This window comes from Neodiprion virginianus, chromosome 7 (assembly GCF_021901495.1).
Source record: "Neodiprion virginianus isolate iyNeoVirg1 chromosome 7, iyNeoVirg1.1, whole genome shotgun sequence".
NCBI classification, from domain to species: domain Eukaryota; kingdom Metazoa; phylum Arthropoda; class Insecta; order Hymenoptera; family Diprionidae; genus Neodiprion; species Neodiprion virginianus.
The window spans coordinates 22,690,066-22,716,109 of record NC_060883.1 but is presented as its reverse complement, the minus strand read 5'-3'; the positions used below and the strand labels follow the sequence as shown (position 1 = coordinate 22,716,109).

The following is a 26,044-nucleotide window of genomic DNA, read 5'->3' as shown; positions in this document are numbered from 1 at the left end:
TCTGTTTCGTTGGTTTTCTACTACGCCAAAATATTTTCATCGGTTAGATAAGATCTTGACCATCGATGTTCATCCAGATTACGTCGATACGACAGCTGTAAAAGTAATTTTAAACTTTTTATCCAGAACTGTAACTATATGGTTGTAAATAATATGAATATAGTTTTCAAGGAATGCGCACACCAGTAAGAGCAAGTTTAAATTTCTTTCGTTGGAGTACACAGATCGATGACCTGGAGGGAAGGAGAACAAGAAAAATCGCTAAGAAGAACACAACCCCATAGAGCATTCGACCGTGTTTTCTACCCCCGTGAAAAAGAACCGTGAACCTAACGCCAGTCTTGGGATAACATTGATCGGCAGGGTTTCGCTCTTTGAGAGAAATGGACCAAGTCAAAGTGCCGTACCCCAATTTTTCAACCACGGAGCCTTGACTCGGATGAAACGAGTTACCCTAGAAAGAAAAAAGAAACAACAAACAACCGAATATGCCACTTCAGTGAAAGGATATCTCTTTACGAAGCTCCGGAAAAAACAGTCCGAAGTAACTGACGATGGATGAGAATTTTTCGGATCGCGAAAGTTCATCACGCGGATCTATAAGAGTAAATAGGACGTGAGGGCGATAAATCGATCGAGGAACATCATATTTCAAGTGGCAATATCTCAGTCTCAGACTGTTGACCAGACGCTGCGAGAGTTTCGTGGCTTTGGGAGTCTGGAGGTTTGAGCTAGGGTTAAAAAATAATAACAACACAAGTTGGTGTTTATATACCATTTTGGAACGCACGTGCGATCCAAATACGCGATATATTATAATTATTGTACAACCGATGCGGGAATAAAAGACTGGAGCGTCGAAATAATAAGCCCATCGTTCAAATACCGGCACGAATGAGTTAAGGTGTTCAGAATTCTTCATAAGCTTTTCTAAGGATATCTTTTCGTCGTGCTAATTTTTATATTTTTGAAATAATTTAACTTTCCGAGAGTTCGTCATCGCGAATATCATAGAGATAAAAATGAGGAAAATAATCTGAGTATACAGAGACAAGGAAAGTTTTGGATGCAGATTCCGTTACCGGCACTTCACTTATTCTTAGCCAAGACACAAACCCTTTTCTAGAATGTTCGAGGGTGGAGGTATATCCCCACTCTGACTGACCGATTTTACCGATCGTCGGATCATTATTCATCCGTCGTTATAATTTGCCAAGATTATAGCTTGTTTGAATAAGCGTCAGATTCTAGAAAAGGGTTTGTGTCTTGGCTAATTGTAGGTAAGGTGTCGGTAACGGAATCTGTATCCAAAACTCTCCCTGGCTAGATATCTGCTGATCTGCTGGATAAGATAATTTCGTCCGAATTTTTTCGCATTACATGGCGTATATTATTGTAATAATTCTAGTCTGAAAGACTGCGCATGAATTATAATCGTTTAAATAATTATGCGACTAATTTCAGTAGCGTGATGAAAACGAAGGTGGATATTTTTCGGCAATTTTTATAGTCGTAGGTGGCGGGTATGTGTAATAATACTTGAAAGAGCGCTATTTCAGTCAGTCAACGACTCTTCATAATGGATGCACTCATCGCGCGTCATGCAGCCAATATTATCGAAGTCGAACGAGCGCCTTAAAAATGGCCGGCCTACATTTCACACGTGGGGAATTTCTTCGCTGCAACAACTCTTCGTCGCTTCTTTTCCCCCTATGCTCGTAATTCGTAAATATTGACCAGATTCGAATATGGAATTTTTATAAGCGCCGGTTGCACGCACCTATAATAATAATTATTGTTATCATTGTCACGATCATGCGTGCAGTGTTAAAAAAAAAAATCACAAGACGTAGAAAAAGTTTGACGCAACGGATTACGAGGCTCTGAAATTTTTTTTTTTTGTCAAATTCTTCTTTATCGCCATAAAATTTGACAGTACGTTAAAACTATCGTTCTTTGCAAAGTTTCTCACGCTCAATTTTTGCCTGATAATTTCTTGGCACTCGCTTCTCGATATTTGCAAATCATTTGAAATTCCCGTGCCTGCAAATTTCGTGCCGTGTTTTTAAACGTCTTGCACGCTGATTTAGAATGGAAAACGACCTGCGAGAGCGCGTGACTTCCATGCATTCTCACGTTACAGTGAGCTCAACGTGGTTATAAACTGTGTTTGCATTTCGAATTTCGGATCAACGAGTCGTCGAATTGTACAGCCTACTCTGTGAAATTGAACCCTACAAGCGAGATGGTAAAAAAGAATTTCACATGTAGGATCCACAAGAAGTTACACGATTTTCGAAATATCTCGAATCACCCGCCATTGCAGCATGTAAATTGTCATCAGCCCATCGATTTCCGCCGTTAAGCGATCAATCCCGATAGTCTGCACTTGACTTTTAGTTGCCTCGTCGATATTTCACACGAGATTCATAATAAATGCACAGATGTCTTAAGCCTGCACACCATCCTAAATCCCCGATTAGCTATAATTCTTTTCCGTGTTCGTCTAGTCAATTTTCTACTTTAAAGATGCCAGTTTTAAACGACTTAATTGAAAACATAAAACTAAGAGCGGATTTCACCATATTTCCAAGATTTTTTTTTTTTTTCCTCCGACGGAAAAAGCATTTTTCCAAGTGCTCGCGTTGATCAGCGCTTAGCTTTCCATAAAACTTCAGCATCAAAGTCAAGGCTTCCGATGGATAAAAATAAACTCGAGAACGACAAAAAATGTTTAAAGAATTATTGATATAGCAAATATGCAAAGTAGTTTAGATTTGAAAAAATGAAAAAAGAATAAATAAATAAAAAACTAATACTAATAATTCGAACCGGAATTACGATGCGGTTTTACTTGAAGTTACATAAACGATTGTTCATTCATTTTGTGTGATATACTTGAACTGTAATATTTCAATGCGGTATTATGAAAGTACTGTTGAAATATTAGTCACGTATTGTGACGGATATGCAATTATAGATTTGCGGAAAATGTGAGTATAAAGAAATCTTACAGACATGACTAACGGTAATATCATGTAAAATGAATATTTATATCGATTAAGAGAATTAGCAGACTAGAAAATTTTTAATTAAACTGAAGATAAATTACATTGTTTACAATCTTATGCAATTATAAACAGTGTACGTAAATAATATAATATAGTTATTCATTGCCAACTGATGAAAAAATTTCTTCGATATAATTTAAAATAACGCGCAAATACGAATATTTCAGTTATTTCGTCATCTTCTGATACTGAACTCCGATTCCGATGTACATATTCGAAAATACGGCAAAATTTACAACGTCCGATAAAAACGTACGGCAATAACTTTCTTAATCGTTTCACAAATTAAACGGTTTTGTATTATAACAATTTTATACATTTCAAGCCTGCGATTTTTTTTTTTTTTTTTATAGTAATACGAAAAATGTGTACATTGAACTTTGAACCATGAATTCGCCGAAATTCTTTTTTTCTGTTCTTACAATTAGAGTTTAAAAAAAAGAGAAAAAACAAATTGGCTTCTTTCTCAAGCGACTGTCACAGTATTACATAATAATTCAAGTTTTTTTTTTTTTTCTACAACGCATTGCTCAATTTCGGACGATTCGCTGAACAGTGAATTCGATAATTTTTTGTCAAGTTCTGCTTATAATACGTATTTGGCTTCATTAAAATGGACCGCCTTTTTTTTCTCTTTCCTCTTCACCAAGGGATCAAGAAACTTTAAAATTTTCAAACGGTTCTGTTTAAAAAATATTTACCGTACGTTGCAAAATAATTTCAACGACATTTTAAATCACCGTAAAAATAACACAGCTTTGCAAATATTTGCTCGAAACATTGATAAATGAATGAGTCGATCTATTTGGCATTAAATACGACTGCATTGCCTGTTTTTTACCATCACTTCAGTATTTTGAGATATTTCGATCTAAAAATATCGCTTACGACGAAAATTGCATTTTCTGACTCAGATTTTATCCCAAACCGCTGCGTAAAGTACGATGAAAAATCAAAAACGTCATGTTACGTGTTACGATCTATAGAATGACACGTTATTTTTTTTCAAATTTTACTACGCCTGCAAATAGCCATAAAAACTATTTTTTATCCAAAAATTTACCAATTTTCTCTGTTTCGAACGTTTCATCAATATGACAATGATTTGGTACTTTAATCTGCCTAAAATAACAGCTCAAATGCCAATAACACTTCGCCGTAAGAAACAAAAATTTCCAACCCCCTATCATTACTTCATTAGATACGCGCGCTATTCCAACAGCTGTCTAATTATACCAATCATGAAATAATATTAGACGAGTCCGATTTTTTCTCGCCCTCTTTTTTTCTAATTATACTTGCAACGTGACATTAGACATGAAACCTTCGGTCCCTCCGACATGTGCTGCTTGCAGCAATTAGACGATGTCAACCCAATGACGAAAAGAGGCGAGTCTGAGCATATCTAAGTCTTAACACCGCTTAGAATGGATGGATGGATGCCCGTTTCCTCGATCTTTCCTCTCCTCTCCTCTCCTCTGCATTCCACTCGTCGAATCTCTCTCTCTCTCTCTCTCTCTCTCTCTCTCTCTCCCTCTCTTTCTCTCCCGTATGAACGTAGTAAACAAAACTCGGTGTTCCCGCGTGGCTTGAATCAGTGAGGCGGCAACAGCGGGCCAACAAACATTTGGCAAAAAAGTGTGTGTCGCAGTCCCATAGAATTAATTGCACCAATTATCATCACCGTAATTCGATATCAACGATACAATCATCCTGAGAGGATTTTTCTTTATTCTCATTGAAATTTTTCAAAAAAGAAAGGAAAATAACGCCGCAGGAAAATTAACAATTTTCAACAGAGGTCGGCTATCGCGTAATACATGGTACATACGTAATGTATAAAGTGAGGTAGCACAGCGGCACGTAAAACAAAAAAGGAAAGAAAACGAGACAACTTGTGAATTTACAAATTTTACACATAAAAAGACGACGTCGAGGAAAATCCGAGGAACGAAAAACATTTTTCAATTTTCTGTCGATCTTAAAAAAATTTAATTTATACACTCCTTTGGTGTAATCTATACAGTATAATATATCCATACAATAACATTGTGTACACTGGTTGTTAATAAAATTTTATCCTGCATGGATGTAAACGCAACGTAACACAATTATAATATTACAGTTTACAGGTGAAAGATATAATTATACAACAGAGTGTAAAACGAAAATGAGAAGTCACTCGTGATTTTGGAGTTCTTCTATTGACGAAAGAAAGAAAAGAATAGAAAAGAAAAGGAAAGATAAAGACTGGTTCCAAATATTCGAATCAAGGCATTTCGATCATCGCAATACGTGATCGCCGAGGACATTTCTTTCGATACGTGTACATAACCGATTGACTTTCGAGCCTGAATACATGCATGTGCATGCGTAAATGTGTACGGATAAACTGAGAGGCTAGGAAGTGCGTGTCTAACACTAGCCGAGCCGCAGGCATAGGTTTAGTTGAGTAGGGCCTGAAAGGGCCTAATACCCATCCATAGTTGCCAAGTTTACGAAGTAAACAAGTTACGATCGTGAAAAGCTGCCAGATCTTGAGCTATGCACGCGTGGGTTTCTATCGTTTACAAAATCGAGACTAAGAATTTGTAATTTTTTTAAAAGAAGAAGATTGAAAAACCGGTAACGGCAGGGAGATAAAAAAATAAGGCTAGAAAAAAAAAAAACATATATATACATATATTATAAACTGCTGGTCAAAAAGACAAAATTTCTTACGAACCTTTTTGAAGGTACGGTGAAAAAAGAGAGAGAAAGAGACAGAGAGAAAAAAAGTTCCTTTCATTTGAAGACGTCGAATCTTTGAAATGGACGAGGATTTTGTGGAGGAAATTTCTAACGCCAGCTTCGTCGTGGAGGCTGAGAAATTGGACGATCCGTTGAATATCACGATGATGATTATAAAGCCAAAACGACACGTCAACTTTCTAGCCCAGACAATTCTAACCCTCGTTTACATCGCCGGTGTCGTCGGCAATATATCAGCCCTCGTCATCCTCTTCAGTCGCGATAAGGTAAGTTTCTCATGTTTCTCAAATCGATAAGGAAAATGCCTCAAGGGCCTTGACTGTTACGATATTCTGTAACAACTGGTACCAGTTCATACCTCATGCGGTTCGAAATCTGTACTTATCGGTAAATCCGGCCTGTTCAAACTTTTTCGAGAGCAAAAAACTTCGAGTTCGCAACTTTTAAAAATACTGCGCAATTTTCTTTTCAAACAGTTTCGGGATTGTTCCTGTTGCTGGTAAAAATCTGTACTGATCTGCAAAAACGTCCGGTGAAATTCAAACTTTTTCGAAAGCAAAAAACTTCGACTTCGCAACTTTTAAAAATGGTGCTCAATTTTCTTTTCAAACTATTTCCGGATTGTTCCTCTTGCCGATCGTAATCTTCGTTGATAAAATTTATGATTCAAACGAACCGGTGGAACCAGCTTAATCAAGGTTTTCGGAAAGCAGAAAGCTTCGGTTTTAAATTGTCAAGAGAAGAATAATAATAAATAGTTAACGATACATATTCGCTGTTTCATCATACATTATTCATACACGCGACCTTCTACGCTGGTTAAAACTAATTTTACCACTGAAGAAGGAAGCGAGTTTTCCTTCCTGTTACGTATTTCCCGCTTTATCAACGAGCAAAATCGTTTCCTTGAACATAATGATCATGATTTTTTGACATTTATCTTAAATCTCTTAACCAGCGGTGGACACGATAAATATTTTCGAAAAAAAAATTTTCAATTAAAAGTTAAAATACGTATATCAACCCGGTAAAAAATGAGGCAAATTCTATAGTCGACAGATTTTAGCTACGTAATATTGACGCGTAATTATGTAAAAGAGTCTGACTCGACGTTACGAGATTCTCACCCTAATTTATTCTTTATCCGAATACCGAACTTGGGTTCGTGTAATAACAACTAATCTCCAACGTGTAATTGATCACCAACGTTACGCAAAACTATTGCGTGTTGATAAAACATTCATCAAATCTTTCAACAGTTACTTTAATTTAATACATCGCTATTTTTATCGCAATAATTAGACGTTTGTTTAATAAAGACACAGAGATGAACCCTGGGGGTTATCTTTTGAAAAATGTTTCCGCATTAATCATCTGTCACTCATCCGAATTCTTATCGCTGTGTTACACAAATGAAATTGTCCCGAAGATGTCTAAAATTACGATAATAATAAAGATTTTCAAAAAAATTGCAGAAAATAGAAATCTGAAAATCTGACGATAAGTTTGAGAGCCTTCCTTCTCTCTTTCTTCCTGCCAATTCCAATTTTTTCAATTTCTATTTTATTTATTCATTTTTTTTTCACTCTTTTCAAGATTCTGTGCGATTTTTGTTCATCGTCTTTTCATTATTCCGTCTTCTTTTTGTTCAGAGAAGGAACCGGAAGCACCTCCTGATGCTGCGTTGTCTGGCGACGAACAACCTCGTCGCCTTGCTAGGAATGCTCGTTCAAATGCACCTCACTCTTTACGTCGAAGATGCGGAAACCCGGATTTTCTGCGCCCTTCGAGTCGTCTGGAGATTTTTCGGCCTTTTTAGCGGGTGCGTGGCGATTGTGATGGCCGTAGAACGCTGGCTCGCTCTGACGAGGCCTTTCGTTTACCAGAAGGTGAGTCGAGGGAACGTCGTCAAGAATTTCACGATCGTTACAAAAACGTTTCCGAAATATCGGAGGAATTACGAATTACCGTGATGTAGGTTATAATAGCTTCCGATACCAAATCTTCTGGCTATTGCAAAGTTTACGAAAAATTTTTCAGTCAAGTAACGCCATGATCATCGATTTATTGTTGCACCGATATATGCCGCAATAATTTTATCGCAATAATTGCGAAAAGAATGTCCACGTAAACGTAAAGAATCGTATCGCAAGTTGGATTCGATTTTCTGGTTACAGTTTTAAAAATAATTTAACTTCAAGTTTCTTTGTTTTTAGAGAAAAAAAAAGGAAGTTATTGTAATCAGCCCGGGAATGAAAAGTTGAGTTTTCAAAAGTTATCAATTTTTTGGACCGACGATATCTCGAGAACTAGTCGCCGGATTTCAATGATTTTTTTCTCGATCAACGCGGCTTTTTCAGAATTAGAAATGATTAGATTTTGGCTTTGATCGGTTCGGTAATTTTTTAATTATTTAAATGACAAAATTCAAAAAAAAAAAAAAAAAAAAATACATATGACGATATCTTGAGAATGGATGAATGGATTTGAGTGAAAATTGGTGCCGTGAAGTTTCTTGGATCGCTGATCACGAATCTAAAGTCAGATTTGCAAAATTTAAAATTTGCTCAATCGATAAGCTGAAAAGAAAACTAAAAACATTTCGATTTCGATGAAAATTAGTACTCGAAGGTTTCTCGACATCCAAAAATTGCCATTCTATACGTTGGAAAGAAATCTAAAAACATTGCGATTTTGGTAGAAATTGATAGGTCGTGGTTTTTTGGATCACCGATAACGAGTGCAAGGTCGGACTTCCAAAATTTTTAACGATGGATCCATAATAGTGATTAAAAGTAAAAAAAATCGTCACATTTTCATATAATATCCTATCCGAAGGCTTTAAAATCGTCAATCACGAATCTGAATTTATAGTACGAAATTCGAATTGGATATTACCATTTCTTTTTCTCTCTCTATGAACTTGGCCAGTCTAAACCCGCTTGTTTCTATTTCGTGATACCCAAGACTGTATATTACGGTTATGGCAAAAAGTGTAAATAGTTGAGGACGTTGTAGTAACCGCAAGAGATTTAATAACAAAGATTATCGTTTTTCGCACCGATACAAGATTGTCGTGTTTTCCATATTTTTCGATTAACTTTTGTCGTCGCTTTAATCGATAGAGAAAGAAAAACAGACAGAGAGCGAGAGAGAGAGAGAGAGAAGAGAATATAAAAATAAAAATTAACAAGCCGGAGATAGTGCGCTGACTCTACGTAACGCGTTACACACTTTGTTCTATTGCACAAAACGCGTACATCTAGTCTGTTATCGCCCTAAAACACGCGTCTAATCTGTAAAAAAAAAGCATCCGGAGGTAAAGATTCGGGTATACGTACAATTGTAACACACATCTGCACCTATACACGCGCATCGGAATGTCTGTTAGATTTTTTCACCAAATCTTTCCAGTGTTTTTCTTACCGCAGCAGACTATTAAACATATATATGTATTATATAATGTAGTAATGGTTTCCGGATGTTGTTAAAGATTCGAATCGTACACCGCAGCAATTTTGCCTTGGCGTTTTTTACTCGAAATCTCAGTGTAGCTGTAGAGAACGTACGAAGAGAAACTAAGAAATTACGAGCCTTGACCCAGAGCCACGTTTTATTATCATACGCCACACGATATGGGCATTGGGTAAATATTTTCGCCACAAAAGTTATCGGTACAATAGATATACGAAATTGTTGTTCGGTTTTATTTTTATTCTTCTCGAAGTTTTTATTGCGTTAACTCCGGACTGGGAAACACGATTATGGAAAATTGTGTTGAAAATAGAAAAGACATTACGTGTTATTGGAGTGTAAAATTTACAGATTATCGAAACACTGTTTATAACATGTATTTATAAACACTTTTGTTGAAATCAATGAGTGTACAGCGAACAAGTCTTTTCTACAACTATAATTTCTGTTGCGGTATAAAACTGATAAGCTGATGGCTTCTTGTTTTTTCTCACTGCACAAGTCAGTCAAATCGCTAATATGTGTTTTACATTATACGTATAGTCGTAAGTGTCTGAAAGAAAAATACAGGCTTAAATATATACAGTGAGAGAAATTTTTAGTTAACTATTTTCATTTTTTACCACAATCGAGAAGTTTACAAAAAACACAAAAATAAATGTACACGATAAACGAGACGACAAGGATGGGAGGTAATTTAATTGAGAGGATAAATAATGAGCCGAGAGTCCAAAGTCAGCATCCAAATCTTATACGCGAATGGACGTACAGCCTTATTGTTTCGTAACGCTATCGAACATCGACTCGCGGGGTGAAATGTAAAGTGGTTACAAAAATAGACGACGAACCACTTTTACTCCGCACGGTCGAAAAGTGTTACGTTATTCTTGACGTACAACCGGACGATCGTCTTGTTCCGGATGAATTTGTTCTTTTTTCTTTTCTCACAGGTGAAAAATTAATTACCCTATAAAGCATCCGAAAAAATCATAAATTATACGCAGTTACATTTCCGTTTCTCGAGGAGGATTTTAATTCGCATCTTTCTCTCCCCCTCTTTCTCTCTCTCTCTCTCTTCATATATGTATATATACCTATACATATTTCCGTACCGATTTGATTACGAAGTTGTTCAGAAAAGTTGAATCTGCCAAGGCTCGGTCTTGAAACGTTTGGAATAGAATATACAATTTCTGAGATTTTTAAAAAGGATCCTTTTCAAAACAGCTTTAAACATTTATAAATAATTGAGCAGTTGAATAAAAAGTCTGAACAAGTTCAAGGTTCTGATTCAGAGTTGGGAGAATTCGCATAAATTTTTTTTAAACAAAATCAGAGATAGCGAGACGCTCTCGATAATTTAATATTTCGTTGCGTAATATTCATTGCCATAACAGCGAATCGCATTTCATTACTCGTGGGCGGTCGATTACATTTGCGATTAACTTCGCCAGTCGAATGATAAAAGAGAAATAAATAAATAAAAGAAGAGAAACAAACAGACATTGTACCGTCAAAACTGAGAGAGCACATCGAGAATGTCTAACGATAAATAAGAACAATCGTTATCGATATCGAAGTTTGCGTTCACCGAACTATTTCGTTTCTCAAAATTTATTTATACGTATGATTTATTTGTCGAGACACGTAAATTCAAACGCGTCAATGTTCGCTCGACGCGCTTGTGTGCGTGCGTGTTTACTAAGCCTACGAAAGGCGATCTCAATAAACGTACGCGTGCTTCGTGGCACGCACCATATTTCTATACTCGGATTGAACTCCGACCTTCCCAAAGCCTCGCCGAAGGTCCTCCCTTCGAATATTTGACAAGAAGTTTCCGATGCATTCGTATGTTTGAGTAAAACGCGAGTGGCGTTAAAGCGACGATTTAAATGTTGTTGTTGCTACTCAACTATTTACAATTATTGCAGTATTGAGAAAAAAAAAAAGAAACACACACGCGCAATTATAGTAAGGCGCGACAGATTCTTTGATCAAAGTATTGAAATTAAATTTATTGTCATTTTTTAACCTGCGAGGAATTTTGTTTTTCGATTAATGGTAGAGAGAAACTAGTTGGAGTAATAGTGAAAAGTATAAATTTCTCATCTCACGAGTGTGAGTCTGATCTTGTCGGCTTGAATGATAAAAATTTTCGCAGCGGGTATAATTGATATTGCAGTGCAGGGTAACGAGATCGGTTGAATGAGTTAGTTACGCGTGAAAATATAACATGTATGTACCTGAGTCTGGATGATGATAAGAGAGTATATTTTAACCCTGATTAGACAAACAACCGTGGGAATAACGAACCGTGCTTTTCAACGATCACGTACGCTAATCAAGATCCTATGCGTATATCTAAATGTACAGGCATACAAAATACGTTATAACGATACCTACAAATCTTTTTAATCAGAAATTGCCGGTATTGTTGTTATTAGTATTAACAAAACATATGCAGGATATTTCTTTTTTCACTAATCCACGCAGAGGGAAAGAATTGTTTGAGTCAAGTGATATTCATCCGATTCGAACACAAAAAAAACTTACTTAATTCAACAAAGTTAATGCGAATTTTGTATCAAGAAGACGGGTGATTGATATGACTCAAATTTTGAATCAAGGAACTCGCGTGACCAAATCATTTTGACAAATTAACTAAATCGAAGTTTTTCAATCGAACTCATCGTATTTGGAATAAACAAGGGATACTAGAGATTAAAGCGAATGGACTCGGACAAAATCTATATCACACATACGGACGTTTTCTCTCTTATCTTGATTAATTTCGCACACGTCATATATCGTGTCCGGGATCGATTATCCTCGTGGAAGAAGAGCGCTGACACGTGTCGCGTAATAAAAAGGATAATCACTTGGGATAACACGCCCATTCAAGAACCTCGAGGAATTTTCGACTCTCTGTCGCTTCGGTTCGGCGAATGGAAGAAGATGAAAAATTGCCAATTTTTTGACAAAAATTAACGGCAACATTCCATTAACTTTTTTAAACATTTTTTCTTTACACATCGTATCGCGGGTGAAAGGTTCTTAGCATAATTTTACAAAGGAACAAAGAATCCTCGCATTATGACGCGTTCGTTGCCTTATATTACAGTTTTCGTCACCAATTAACAGCACTTATTATATCGTAACTCGTGTCTCAGCGAGTCTAACGACGTCGATTATAGTTTTTTCTTGAATTTTCGGGGCGTGCGATCATCGCTCAAAGTTGGACTTACGTGAACTCCACCCGCGCATCTCAGCGTTTCCGAAAAATTGTAATGGTTCCGGGCAGCCGAACGGCACGTAGGCATAAAATGCATGGTAATTATTTAACGACGCTCGATTATCTCGGGATGATTGCATCATCCGCAGCAGATGCATCCTTGAACCTCTTTTCGACGGACTCAAATTTAGTTGGCTGCGAAATTTACGCAACGAGATAAGAATAAAAATGTACCTTTATCGATGCAGACTCGAATGGTGCGATATATTTTCCTCGTTTTTATCGCGTAAGAATACATAATGCTCGTGCAACAATAAATTGACGTCAAAGCCTTGCTTAGCTAAAAAAGTAGAGTAAACCTCAGAAACTGATTTTGCGTTGCAATTACCAAAAAAGGATCGACGATAGCTCATTTTTCGTAATTCGAACAATATTCAAACAGTTTTTTTTAACGATACCTGTTTTACTCAAGTTTTTTAGTTACTGTAACAAATGAAATTTTTCTCAGTGTTGCATGTTGCGCATTTCTTTTACGTTACTTCGATTTTCGTCCGAATTCTTAAAGAAAATTCAACTCGCAGGATGATCGTAATACGCATACATCGACGATGATTTTTGCTACTTCTCATCACGTTTCAGCAAACATGAGCCGCGTGACTCGCCCTTAATAAGTAAACATTATACAGTTCGTCACGTGTCGATACATATAACGTACCCACATATTGAATACACATTACAAAGGCGAATGGCCTGGCCGCAAACGTGTTTATGATGACGCAGTATTCCGACCGAATGATCAACGATGAATGATGAATCGCGGTGGACGATCAGCGAGTTTTCTACACCGCAAGGAGTTTCTCAAAAGTGGAACAACGTATGCAGGCAGTAGCCTGAACGCGGGGCAATGCATATAATTTCCCTCTAGTTGTTTACCGTTTTTCCTCCAACGAATTGCAACTGCAAGAATATTTCGTCATTTATTGCACCGAATTGGTTCGCAACTTTGTTATTTACAAATTTCCTTCTCTCTCTGTTTTTCATCCCACGTGGTAAAAATTTGAGAATTCTTCGGCCAGATTTATTACAGACATTTAGGCGGGTATGTATTTCGTTGAAAATTTTCAAGAAACAGCGATGATGCGGATGTTGGATGGAGAAAAAAAAAAAAAAAAAAAAATGAACACGCTTGGCGGCGCCAGGCGTGTTATACGATCGGCGAACATCTATTAGAGATCACCAAAATGACGGAGAAGTTTAAAATTGAGTCGACGCGTCTTTCGCAATTCCGTACCGGCAGCTCGACCTGCAGACTTTTCCTTTTATCCTACTTTTCGCTTCATTGCAGTCTGCTTTGCGACACATGATAGATCGATCTACACTTTATATTAGCAGGCGATTATGGTTCAACAGTTTTCGGATAGCTTTTTAGAAAAAAGTACTCGTGCCAAGTACATGTCTCTTGATTCATAATAAAAGCACGATTGAAACTCGACCCTTAGATTACACATCTCTCTTGAACGACACTGCTGCCACACGGGGTCAAACTGACCCCAATCTCATTCGACTGTAAACGATGATCAAGTATCGGTAAAAAAACAAAATAACTCATACATTGATGAAAATCTTTTGAATTTATCTCATTATTATATTGTGTAATAACACATTTCTATTGTAACAAGGTTCTGTTCAATAAATTATTACAGTTCCGAAGAGCCCCCCTCCCATTAGGGCCGAAGCGTGAATTAAAACACATTTGTCTGTTTTTTTTTTTTTTTGACCGTTGACACCGAGAAAACTGCCTACGTGTAAGATTATTGTTTAAAAAACTAGCGATTGCCGCCTGAATCTACCCTTGACACAAAGACGCGGTGACGCTGGTGCAACACTTGATGCATCACTTCAAGCCCAAAGTGTCATTAGCTAATGGATTTTCAGCCGTCTGCAGTAAGCGGCGCATAATACAGATATATAGAGCGGTAAAGTTCGTTTGAAAGCTCCGAGACGCCAATCACTCGAGCCTCAACTTTTCAACGACATTCAAAATTAAATCTTACTCAATATGTGTACGTACAATCATTCCGGCCTGCTTACAGCTGTGAATGACGTCCAGACGATGATGATTCACCGTTTGCACCAATATGAAATCCCCTCGTTTCGCCGAAACGCGAAAAATTAATAAAAGAAAGAAAAAAATAAATAAATGAAAAAATACCTTTTCAGCCATCGCTGTAGCCCAATTTTTAATTTTTAATTAAATTAATTTCTCTCGAGATTTCCTTAGGTGAATAAAACATTTTAACGGTATCGTGTTCTTAGTTGGAAACAAAGTTTCGTCGACAGTCAATTCAAATTGATCATTGTCGATTAGCTACGTAAATAACTATACATATGTATATGGATATATGAACCGATAGGAAACTTTATCCAAATCATTTGTATGCAAGTATTGTCTGTAAGAACTTTCCACTCGACGTGTTTATAAAATCATTTTTTACCGAACAAGAGAATTAATTAATTAGCCACATTCTTAACGGATATTGTTTATCGATAAAGTCAACGTCGTAATTAATTGGTAATCAACAATTATAACGATCGCTGCGCCTCGTGTAAAATTTATGCAGGTAGCCGTTAAACGCACCCTCAGTTGGTTGATACAGTTATACCTAAGGGAGCTTTATTTTCGTGTCTGCAAAATTTTCCCTACGTCTAATTCAGCACACGCGAACTTTCGTGGCGCAAATTCTAAATTAGCTGTGTATAATCCGAACACGGTAAGCTCGTCACGAATATTAGCTACTCGCAATTCTGCAAACGAAATTAACCATCAATTCCATGTGTAATTAGTGGACGTTCGTTAATTTTGTACAGAATGGTTTTAACGGAAGGTCAATGCGATTGAACGCGAGTCTTAAAATATCATTTTAATATCCTTAATTTGAAGCTGTGAGTGAAAGATTCTGGATTTGGTCAGGCGTCGTAATTATTCTTCGAATAAAATTCACAATCCCATATAAATAATACAATTTTAATAACAATTTAAGAATCTGTCGGGAAAAATCGTAATTTGGAATTATGTTTATAGATTCAATTGAAAAACCGTAGAACCATGAATAAAAAGATTTAACGTTTCGGACAAAGTTAAAAACGTGGTTTTTCTTTCGAAAATTGAAAGCACAGTCCGTACGGGTCGAAACCGTTTATGTACTGAATCGAAAAACGTCATTGATTAAAAAAAAATAGACCTTCGATAGCTGAAGTGAAATTTATTACGACTTTTTCCTTTACAACGTTTATCAGAAAAACGATTCTCCTCACGTTTCAAACGGCATTGAATCGCGATTGTGAGAATAAGAAGGAAAAAGTGTCGACCGATTGAACAATATTATGCTATGGAAATCTAAAGTGATTCGACTTATTTGCCTAGACTTCTAACAAACCGTACGGCACAAAAAGGCACAAGTATTATACATCAACAATTGAATTAAAAATAATCTCACGGACCGTTGATCAACTAGGAAAGAAAGATAGGGTGAAACGGTAATCAATATCATTTAGTACAATCACATTATTATCAAATTCTAGATACTAACCTTAATAATATCGAAAATTTTCACAACATCGTAGATATTAATTAATAATTGTCCGAATGGGGTTATAATTAGAATTTCGTGATTTACTCGAGTCAATGCTCAAGATCCAGAGATAGAGGTGCGGAAAAAACGTGGGATACTTGCTGCAAAGTGCGAGTGGAAAAGAAAAGTCTCCGGAACGCGATTGGAATACAAGTTTGAAAAGGTCCGACAACGCGGCACTTAAATTGAGTTCACAGCCTTGGATCGGGCGGGTCTCGCCTTGGTTTGTTTTCAAGTTTGGGCCGGAAAGAAGCTACGCGACAAGGGCTTCGCCGCCCAACTTCCGCCTTGTCATCGGCTCATTTGCAAAGCAAACAGACCAGCCAATGGCCTGTAATTAAAATGTTTCTTGCCCAACATTGCGTAATTAGCCCGAATTTTCCATTTCCTGATTCGCGTAATTGGAGGGCTTCGCTCGACGAAGGCTCGTCGCTTCGAAACTACAAATCAGCGATAGTGAATTTCGGGTAATGAGGACTTTCGACTCTCTGATACTTGCTTGTTCGAACTTGACGAAGAAGGGTGAAAATCCTATTCGCGAACTTGATATCGTTTTTATAAAAACACTTTTTCAAATTCTCCATACGAATGCAACAAATTGCGTAGCTAATTATTTTCTCGTATGCCTGGTGAAAATAATGTCTAATCCGAAATACGGTAAAGTTTCGTTCGTTGGAAATTGTAGGAAGTATTCGAAAATCGTAGTATTTCGCATAGAAAATTACAAACTTGTACGAAAAATTGTAAAAATTTACAACTTTCTATAAAACGTGATTACAAAATCTGACACGGACAGAATTGATTTTTTTCCTTCATAGATAACCTAATAAATGAATAAATAAATAAATTATTTACTAAATCGTAAAATCAAGCTCGTAGTTAAGCGTCGAAATTACTTCCACCAGCGATGATTTCTTCAACGTTACACGCGAATTTAAATAATTGATTTGGCCAGTGAGAAATTGTTCGACGCCCCGATGTTTCTTAACAGAAAATCGAAGAAGACAATTATAATCGTAAATTGAAACCAATTACCACTTGTCAATATCATATCGGAGGGGGGCGCATTTCTACTAACGAAGATGGGATGAATTGGTGCTTTTCCGACATACGTACCTCTCTTTCTCTCCCTCACACGCTATCCATCCAATCATTAAACAATCGCAGAGAGGTCAACTTACGAGCCAATCAATAATCGATCTTCGATCATACGTGCATCTACGTCACTCGGCCGTTTCCTGTCGCGACGAATTATATATCGCGTCTCGGATCCACCTTGTACCTAATTTTTACACTAGTCGCGTGTTTCGAGTAACTCACACGTGCGTTTAATTTACAACATTGAATGCCTGTCCGCCTAATCTGCATAGGTGACAAACTGAGACGAGATGAAGAATAATAAGAACTGCTATTTAATGCGACAACCGAATTACACCCGGCAAATAAATGATCGTTGACGTTCAATTCCCCGCGCGTTAGAATTTTCATTCAAAGTTTCTATGCTATGTAATTCTTCTATGAATTGGTCGGACTTGAACCATCGCAGGTGACATTTCAAATTTAAATTTAAGGATACCGGTGATTTTACTACGTTCATTTAACTCTCGTATATTGTCCACCTTGAGTTTCTCACTTATCGTTGGCTCGGGAATTTTTCAACGTTTAAAAATTTCTTCTAATTAATTAACTGACAAAGTCGGTAAAAAAAAAAACAAAAAACAAAAAGAAAACATGTCGAGTTACGGAGAGAACGAAATCAAATGCTTGCATTGAAATTTTTTCATAATTACGACAGGTAACTCGAGGGTGGCTGCAAAGTTCCTCGTAACCGAAGCAATCGATCATTCGTTAAGACTGCGGCTCGATTTTAACCGAGGAAATTTTTCTTTCAATCAGCAGGTGACGTATCCGGTGATAGTTCGATGCATAATTCTGCTCTGGTTCGTCTCTGGTATCCTGTGCTTTATGCCGTTCGCTGGTTTCGGCGATTATTATCAGCAGGGATCGGCACCCGATTACAAAAACGGGAAGTGCCTCCGTTACAGAGACGCGAAAAACGTCGAAGACATCGCCTACGCCTACGTTTTCTTCTTCTTCGGTAAGAACTAATTTCGCAACTTCTCTTTTCGTCCTCAGGCTTATTGTTAATGAAGAAATTCGAACCGAACCGACGTCTGACCCTCACTATTTTTTATCATACGTTTCAAAGTTTTTCTGCAATTCTTTCAATTCTGAAACATTACCCTGAATTATCTCAAATTTATTGTTCAACCGCTCGATTATTTATAAATATTTGAACGTGATTTTGGAAAGGCCTTTTATCAAATTTTCAAACAATTTTTAGAAGCTGTATTTTTCATTCCTAATATTTCAAGACCTAGACCCTAATGATAGGCCTATTTTATTTTAAAAAAAAATTTTCCCTACTTTTTAATTTATTTGATCGACTTAAAATTTTGCGCGTACAGTTTGAAAATTCCCAAAAAATTGTCGAAACTTCTATTTTTTACTTGGAACATTTCTAGACCGGTTTCATTGCGAAGTTGGTGAAAAAAAAGTAGAACGTGCGAAAAAAATAAGCAGGAATCGCTCCACGATACAACTGGTCTAGAAATGTTCTAAGTGAAAAACAGAAGTTCTGAGAATTTTTCGGTAATTTTCAAACCGTACAAACAAAGTTTCGAGTTGATAAAAAAATGGGAAAAAAATCGTACTCGGTCTTGAAATATTTGAAACAGAAAATACAGTTTCCAAGTATTTTTTGAGAATATTAAAAAAGATCATTTCGAAAATTACTTCAAACATTTACAAATAATTGATGCGGTTGAATAAAAAATGTGAAAAAATTCAAGGTTCTGCTCGAGAGTTGGGACAATTGCGGAAATTTTTTTTTTAAACAAAATCAGAAATGTCCGAGGGTCAGACGTTGTTCAGGTCCGTATGGAGTTCCCCACGTACAACTTAATGCACGAAAAAAAATATTAATCTCTCTCTCTCTCTCTCTCTCTCTTCGCAGGCACGGTTCTCTGCCTCTCGATCGTTTGGTGCAATCTTGCAGTGTCTCGAGCACTGTGCAGATTGAGCCGTCGATCGGCAGTAATTCGTAGGGTGTCAAGAGCCTCGTCGCGAGCCAAGCCTCTTCTCAGCATAGCCACCGGTCCACCCTCGGAAGTCGTCGCTACAGCCGAGGAAAGGGCCTTCTCCCGACTGATGGCCATGCTATCGATAACGTTCGTCATTTGCTGGATGCCTCAGATGGTTAGTGACGAATACGAGACAATATTCATCGTTCCGTCACTGGGGGCTTTTTGCTTTTTGGGGTGCAATTTTCACGATTACAAAGATGACGAGTCGCGGTTGTGGAACGATTACGGATGATTTGAAGGGAATGGAGATGTTACACGGATTACAAAGACGGCGATCGGTCGCAAGGATTGCAAAATTGAAAGGGTTACTGCTGGGTTGCGAAGGGATTGAAAATATTTCCAGGATTTCAATGATATTATTGTGAGGTATTACAGAAGGATTTGAAGAAAATTACAAAGGATTACGAAAATCGTTAACGATTACAAGGGATTACGAAAGTTACAAAGATTACAAATTTTTTATTAAGTCGCTTCGGTGCCAATCTTAAATTTCATGTGATGAAGTTTAGCTTGATATTTGAAACTTGCAATTATGAAATTTTACAAACGCAATCCTTCGAATTTACAATCAATCGCGTGCACCGTGAAAACAAAAAATGAGAATGCTGGTGATTATTTTTTTTTTTTGTATTTTTTATAACGTCGCGGCTTATTCCCGCGGTACGAATTTATAGCCAATTTATTTGCGTGGATGAAATTCAAGACGCAATGGTATCGGTTTCGATACAGGAAACCGACGACGATAACGTAGTGTTCAAGCCAGGGGAATTTCAAATTTCTACTACCAATCCTCCGGGGGATTGATTAATTACCAATGTACCGAAAATCTCTCAAATTTAATCCCAGCCGCAAGCCACGTTTTGAAAATAAAACTTTTTTAAACATCGAAACAAGTACGTTGACCTACAATGTAAATGAAATCAGGACCGTTCTACTTTGTACCGATAATAATTAGCGATACGATTAACGAACATACGTGATGATTTTTTAAAAAAGAATTACAAATCATACGTCTCGTACATACGACAGGTTGATAAATCGTGCACGGAGAATGTAATAAATCAATTTGCAAAACGGTTTCAGCCCCGCGAAACGCGGGGTTTTATTTAGCCTTGGCTAATAACAAGAATGAGAAGCGATAATGATCGGTTGGAATTTCCGTTGGCTATCGTCACTTCCTCAATAACAATTCGAGAATTTGCGGATCACGTATATAATAAATCCGCACGCACACCGGCCAATTATAATCTAGCTCACGTTTTGCAATGCGCGAGTCGAAAACGATTATAATTTATATATTCAAAACAAAACAAATCTATCGTCTCCATACCGTATGCATATAGATACGTAAAAATGCGAATAATGGTTTCTTTACGGGTGAGAAAAGCTCGTAACGTATGTTCGAAACGACGACATAAACGTATAAATCATTCCTGTCGCAATTTCAAAATCCATACACACATCGTGCGAACGCGATACCCGCGCGACTTGCATAGAAAACGTCGGGATTATTTTCATTCCTGTTCATTGTAGTCGATGTTTGCAATAGTCGAGATAACGTATTCCGTCGAGTTTAAAAAACGCAAGTGCCTGAATCGAATAGGAAAAGAAATTAGAATTACAGGGTTTCCTGAGTCGAAATTTAACGCCTAAAATTTTATCCTACCAAGGTTCGTGTGAGCTTACTTTGAAGGAAATTGATCCTAGGAATCCTATATCGACCCTCCGAGTTCTAAAAATTTAAGAACAAATCCTGCATCGAACTTCCACACTGAGAAAAATTCGTAAGTTGACATTTTCGGCGTCAAATTAGCGTTCGACATTGCATTGAAATAGAATCTATTATACCTTAAAGTAGGCGCTGAATTTCGACTCGGGTTTCCGGAGGAAATCTCGATGATTAATTTCTGCGACGATTGTTTCTCCTTTCAGATCTCGATCCCCTTGGCCCAGTACTCGCCGAGTATCGGACGGGAGCGAGTTATCGTTGGAAAATTCATCTTTGCGTTCAACATGATCGCCGACATCCTGCTATGCATTCACTTCACCCTGGATCCCTACATTTATGTGCTGTTACGAATGCGCCCCAGTTTTCCCTTCCTAAAACCGCTGTGCCGCATCTGCCGCTCGGGAAGAAGTCGCGCAAGCTCATTTACAGGTAAGCGGTTTACATCATTGTGGAAATATTGATCCGGGTGATTGTATTTATTATTATTACTTTATTTGGCGATATAAATCACTTTTTATAATTTCAACGATTATTTACGGTTTTGAACCTCTGTAATACGAAAAACAAACTTTTAACTGAATATAACGAATGCATAAAAAAATTTGAAACTCGGAGGAAAATTTACGATCAAATGATGGCGATGAAAAACTGCCATTTCCCGTTTAATTTTGAACTTCCGGTTCTAAGGGAAACAAATCGATTCTCAATGTTGAACCGAGAAACATTACATACTTTTTCTAAAAAAACGATCACGTGTTTCCCAGTTTGTATACTTATTTGAAAAAAAAAAATGTCAAATTTTTTACGTTTTTCAGAAGCTTTTGCTCTTTTCCAATTTTTCTTTCAAAAATTTTTCATTCGGTTGCCGAGTCCTGTCAGTTTCAGACTATTTACTCGGCCGTATTGCCGAACAGATCGACGGACTCTTCCATTTTCATTATATGGTGATGTTAATGTGTCGCGAAAAAATTCCTTTTCTGGCTTGATTTCGTCTTATTTAATTATTTATTCAAACATCAATTTGCCGTCAGGGACCATCGACAATCGGGGCAGCAGCGGGGATCCGCCAACTCCGATAACGGAAGCTCCATCGACTCCGGTCAGCGAGGAAATGGAGCCACAACTTACAGCGGCGGCAGTCTGAGATTGGCTTTTGCGAGCGATCGGAAATCGTCGGAAAAAATACAGGGAGACACGGGTATGATTATTACCGGTCTTCCGGTCTCTCGCTGAATTTTGAAAAAACAAAAATGAAAAATTTGTCAATTTTTCATTGCCCCGCAATCGACGATTCGCACGCGTGCTGTAATTAATTCTACTAAATATATATTACGCGGACAACGATCATGAGCAGCTAATTAACAAGCCCTGCGACAATACATATATTTGTTTAATATTTACCGATCGCGTAAAAAAATTTTCATTATTCTATGTGTCGCGTTTATTTATTTGTTACGGTTTTTGTTTGTTTTTTTTTTTTTTTTTTTATTTTCGTTCCTTACCAACAGCGTTAAATCGGAATCAGATTTTAGGAAATCGCTTCAACGTGACTCAGCTGGCATAATTTTTAATCTTGGCAATTTGGCAGCATTAATTTGCATACGCACTGCATTTATTATATATCATAGTTATACTTGGTACGAAAAAATTGAGTAACTTTGTTCGGTGTTGACAATGGCTGCACGGTGCCTTTCTGAAATAACATATGTGTAAAGAACTTGAGATAGGTATGTATTGTACGTGGAGAATGTAACGCGGTACCTGATTCCGTTGATTATTAAATAGTGTAAAGATGGTGTTGAAAATGATTGAATATTTCTTCAAAGTCACGCAGGGGTCGAACGATAATGAGATTACAACCGATGAGAAATGTTAATGTCGAGTGTAAATATTACTGTTCTGAAAAATGGATGAAATGAAAATTTGCTGTGCTAATTGAAATTCAATTACTATCGTGTATGAGTGTCTATATGCACGTTGAAAATAATAATAATAATAATAGTAATAATAATAATAATCAGAAAAGCAAATTATTCAACCGAAAAAAAAAAAAAAAAATCAAGGGTGTAGGATATTATGTTAATTAAAAATTCTTATGTACAGTAAGAAAAATCAAAACTATGATTGTAATTGTTAAAGATAAAACTGAATCAAAGAATGATATTAATAATCTAACATGTTACTGTTATTAACGCTGTAATCTAATTGTAAATTCAAGTCATCGCTTGTCACAGAGGCGACGGAGGTGATGGCTTCGGATATAGATTTATGCAAACGGATTCCAACTCTACAAATTGCCTTACGAATAATGAAAATATTTAATGTACGAAAATCAACAAAAAAGCTTATACATATTTTAACGTATGTAATGTAAAAGTGAAAAAATGACATATGTATACACGTATATTTCTAGTCAGTAACAAATATATTGTGTTATTTTTTAAGACTCGCAAAACAACCGATACGTTACGATATCAATTAAACTACGTTACACACAACTAACAATACCAAAGGTAACTTTCCGAGTTAATGATCGACGTTCGTTAATTTTAATTTCTAAGACTATGATGTACATGTTCGGGAAATTTTCGCTGCAACTTATTGCTGGTAGATGTTTATCTGACGAATATGTCAAATGAAATGCGAATAGCTGAAAAGAAATGTCGCGAAAGTAGCCAAGAAAAAATTGAATAAAATTAATTTTTTTTTTCTTTAAATTAAATATTATTGTTCAGTAAATTATTCGATCAAGTGAATACAGACTTCGGTTACGAGCTACTATGTTGTATCTTTATACGTACGTATAGGTACATGCACTTTGTTTTCAACGACTGTTTACAAGTCGATTTTTATTTCTTTTTTCTTTTAGTTTCACATTTTGGTACGTGTTTTAATGCCACCTGTCCATTTTTAATTTTTACGACTGTTATCTGTTTATTAACTGCACATGCATACGATGGGTTTTTATCGTCACTATATGCAATTCAAGCTATGCCATAGGTTATACGTAGCATTGATTATAATGTAAACGGTAAATAATATTTTTTACTGATTGTTTACACCTTGTGAATGTATTGTAAAATGGTATACATGTAGGTATAAGAGTTATTGTACGTCAACATGAACGATTATGTTTACACAAGTACTAATTCCATTGTATAGGTATACTATATGTATATACCTATGCAAGAAATGTCGTATCGTGCAACACGCATTTCGACGTCAATGTTAATAAATATCTTGAACATATTCTGCAGTTAATTGTTCGTTGTTTAATTTTTTCTATGACCTACACCATATCATACATATTCGCGGTAAACAACCATTGATTAATCAAAACTCAAGCCATTCCAAGACTAAACCTAACTTTGGCAATTAATTTACGCGATCAAACGCCTAATCAAAAGCAACTAGATATGCGCAACGGAGAGTGTATTGAAGTCCGTTAAGGTGTCGAGTAAGAAGTACCAATGACCTGATTGAGTTTAAAAATAGTAGAAAATAATCGTCACCCGACGAGAATATAATTAGAGCTAGAAAGCACCATCTTTACACCATCGATAAGCGGTTGATTCAGAAACTCAATACTTTTGTAAAAAATACCCGCATCGTCGAATTTATGTGTGCCAAATTGCCGTCGCGAGCTGCGTCAGGCGCAAGTTCAAATCTCCGTTCGCCTCTGGTGGATAAATCACGGATGAAAAAGTAATCGTCGTGCCAAAATATCGCTAGAAAAAATGCGGCAATTTGTTTTCCACCGATTGATCAGAAAACGCGTGCCAATCTGGTATTATTATCCGGTATTGTCGCGTATCTTCGTCAACGCTTCGTTTAACGCTGGCTCTCTCTAGTGAACAGTTTGTCCGATGGATTTCGGATCGGTAAAGAGGGAATGCTTTTTTTAGCCAAAAAACATCCGTACACACCTCGAATCTCAACGCTGTTTCGTTCAAGGTGACGGGATGCACACGACAAGTTTGGACAAGCTGTCGTCAGTCACGGTGGTGAAGGGGTAGCTGCGATTAGCCTTGATGGGAAGAAAACTTTTTTTTAGAATTTATTTATTTATTCCCTGGTGAACAGTGTCTACGAAACGTATGTTAAAAATCAGAAATCATACAGGAGTAAAACCCAGCGCATATACGGTTCGTAATTCCCGATGTAATAATATTTCACGTAAGATAACGTATTACCCGGAGTTGTGAAGTAAGGAAGATTTCATTCACGTGAGAAAACGTCGTCGTAGTACACAAAATGGTGCAGCAGCCGTAATTTTCTCCCGATAAATGTTCATCTTTGTTAAATAACAAGTACCGCGGGTTGTAAGAGAGCGGCTATTTTTCTTTTTTTTTTTTACCAGAAAAAAAGAGGCAGAAAAATCAATTCTGTATAATTGTAATCTGGAGTGAATGGAATTTCCTGAATTACGCGCATACAAGGATAGATATAACCACTAGCCACAGAGAGACTGATAACAAATACGAACTTGTGTCGACTTGATTTTCCTCGTGTGCCTCAGTTTCGCGAGAAATCCAGATTCTAACGTGAGCTCCTCGGTGCTGAGATCTTTGAAAAACCGGTTTCGAATTCACTGTTCGAGTAAGTAAAGCCAATTTTTATCTCCTGCGTTTCAGGTAGCCGTAGCTTGAGTCGAAGTTTATTTGGAGAAAGTTCATCGCTTGCTAAGACGCGCCTGTCCATCTCTTCGCTCTTCACCAATGGTCACTTAGATCGGCAAATGTTGAAAACAACAGCCTTGAACAGAGGCGGATAAAAATAAGATGCCGCTCGGTTCGCTTTATAATGGGCCAACGCTTAGCCAGCTTGAGAAATTTCTTTAAGATGGACAGTGAGAAATTCGAGCTCAAGAATTCAGCCAACGTAACGCGCCAGAGTACTCCCACAACAGACATGCCAAATCAGAACGCCGAGGATAACGGGAACGTCGAGTTACCGCCCAACGAAACAGAAAACACACAAAATAAGTCTGACGAAAATCTCAACAACGA

The 26,044-nt window shown here is 37.0% G+C and overlaps 2 protein-coding genes across 4 annotated transcripts in view; one reads left to right on the top strand and one right to left on the bottom strand.

Moving 5' to 3' along the window:
* Positions 1-26,044, bottom strand: part of LOC124309545 (alpha-taxilin) — a 64,367-nt gene that overhangs the window by 8,278 nt on the left and 30,045 nt on the right. The gene's annotated exons all lie outside the window — the stretch shown is intronic.
* On the top strand, positions 4,683-24,296 carry LOC124309549 (prostaglandin E2 receptor EP2 subtype). Of its 2 annotated transcripts, none has more exons than XM_046773260.1 (6): positions 4,683-6,088; positions 7,475-7,711; positions 18,060-18,258; positions 19,177-19,418; positions 21,239-21,464; positions 22,067-24,296. In XM_046773260.1, exons 1-6 carry the CDS (start codon positions 5,882-5,884, stop codon positions 22,177-22,179), a joined length of 1,224 nt encoding a protein of 407 aa, XP_046629216.1. In that variant the 5' UTR covers positions 4,683-5,881; the 3' UTR covers positions 22,180-24,296. The 2 variants fall into 2 exon arrangements, with proteins under 2 accessions (XP_046629216.1, XP_046629215.1); XM_046773259.1 differs by having other exon boundaries at positions 18,057-18,258.